The sequence below is a fragment of the Crocodylus porosus genome, unplaced genomic scaffold (genome assembly GCF_001723895.1).
Source record: "Crocodylus porosus isolate Cpor-Errol unplaced genomic scaffold, CroPor_comp1, whole genome shotgun sequence".
NCBI classification, from domain to species: Eukaryota; Metazoa; Chordata; order Crocodylia; family Crocodylidae; genus Crocodylus; species Crocodylus porosus.
Genome location: NW_017728906.1, coordinates 105,163,320 through 105,164,854, shown reverse-complemented (window position 1 = coordinate 105,164,854; position 1,535 = coordinate 105,163,320). Strand labels below are relative to the sequence as shown.

Sequence of the window (1,535 nt, the reverse complement as noted above, 5' to 3'; positions counted from 1 at the left end):
CCCCTCCGGGCGGGGCTGCAGGGAGCGCGGGGCCCCAGGCGCCCGCAGCCCGCACAGCCCCGCCGGCCAGAGGGACGTGGCTGCCCGGGCCGTCGTGCGGGGCCTGAGCCCTCCAGCCACCGCCTCCTCCTCCAGGAAACAAGGCGCGCCCCCGGGGACGGGGCTTGGCGCAGCCTCCTCCTTCGAGCTGCGGCTGGAAACGTCCTTAAGGCCGCACACACCCCGGTATATAGATACACACACACACACACGCAGACCGGTATATAGGCGCGCGATAAAATGACCCCATACACACGGCCCCGGTATACAGGTATATCACACGCGCGATAGGATGAGTACAAAGACACACAGCCCGGTATATAGATGCCTGCATGCACACACACACACGGTGGGATGAAGCGACAAGCACAGATAGGATGAGCACACCCCCGCCCCCCCAGTATATAGGCGTGTGCACACCCCCACACACACCCCATGACCACACACAGCAGCGCCACCCCGCTCCCCGCGCCGCCCTCGCTGCCCCGCAGCCGACGCCCGCAGCGCGGAGCCCCAGCGCGGCCCCCGCAGTCACGCAGCCCCAGCCCGGGGCAGCCCGCGCGGCGGGGCGGGCTGCTCTGCGTGCGGGGGGCGGCGCTGGAGGGGAATCCCGGCCCGTCACACCCCACGAGGGAGCGCGTGTAAGGGGGGGCTCCCTCTCGTCCTCCTCCGGGGCGGGGGGTGGGGGGCCCTCGGCCTCTCCCGCCGGGTGTCCGCTCCCGGCCCCGGGCCGGCAGCCTGCGCGCGTGTGCGTGTGTGTGTGCGCGCGTGTGTGTATGCGTGTGTCCCGCGTGCCGCCGGTTTACTTATTCATGAAGCAGTCACATGTGCGGCCGCGCAGCAGAGCAGCAAGGCGGGGAGGCGGTAGCGGGCCGAGAGGCAGGAAAGCGGCGCCCGGAGGCCGGGGCGCAGGGCAGAGCAGGGGGCACCCACCTGTATGAGTGCGCTTGTGGATCTTGAGGTTCTCGGAGCGGGCGAAGACCTTGCCGCAGCCGGGGAAGGGGCAGGGGAAGGGCTTCTCCCCCGTGTGCACGCGGATGTGGTTGATGAGCTTGTACTTGGCCTTGAAGGGCTTGCCCTCGCGGGGGCACTCCTCCCAGTAGCAGACGTGGCTGCTCTGCTCGGGCCCGCCGACGTGCTCCACCGTGACGTGGTTGACCAGCTCGTGCATGGTGCTGAAGGTCTTGGAGCAGGGCTTCCCGGCGCCCGGCGGCTGCTCGGGCTCCAGCCACTTGCATATCAGCTCCTGCTTGATGGGCTGCCGCATGTAGCGCAGGAAGGCGCCGGCCGCCGCCGCTGCCGCGGCGCCGGGGTAGTGCGGGGGGTGGTGGTGGCCGTGGTGGTGGTGGTGGTGGTGGTGCTGGGCGGCCGCCGCCGCTGCCGCCGCCGCCGCCGCCAGGCTCACGTTTAAGTTGACGGCGCCGTAGCCGTGCAGCGCGGCCGGGGCGTAGTGCTCGGCGCGGGGCCCGCCGTACAGCTCGGCCGCCGCCAGCCCC

General features: G+C 71.2%; 1 protein-coding gene across 1 annotated transcript in view; it reads right to left on the bottom strand.

Annotated features, from left to right (window-relative positions):
- The window catches only part of LOC109305489 (zinc finger protein ZIC 5-like), a gene marked incomplete at its 5' end in the record, with an annotated part of 4,997 nt that extends 3,463 nt beyond the window's left edge, over nucleotides 1-1,534 (bottom strand). Inside the window, one exon of the mRNA XM_019528489.1 lies at nucleotides 973-1,534. Coding sequence (XP_019384034.1) covers nucleotides 973-1,534 — 562 coding nt within the window. The remainder of the gene's footprint in view (nucleotides 1-972) is intronic.
- Between the last annotated feature and the right edge of the window lies 1 nt (nucleotide 1,535).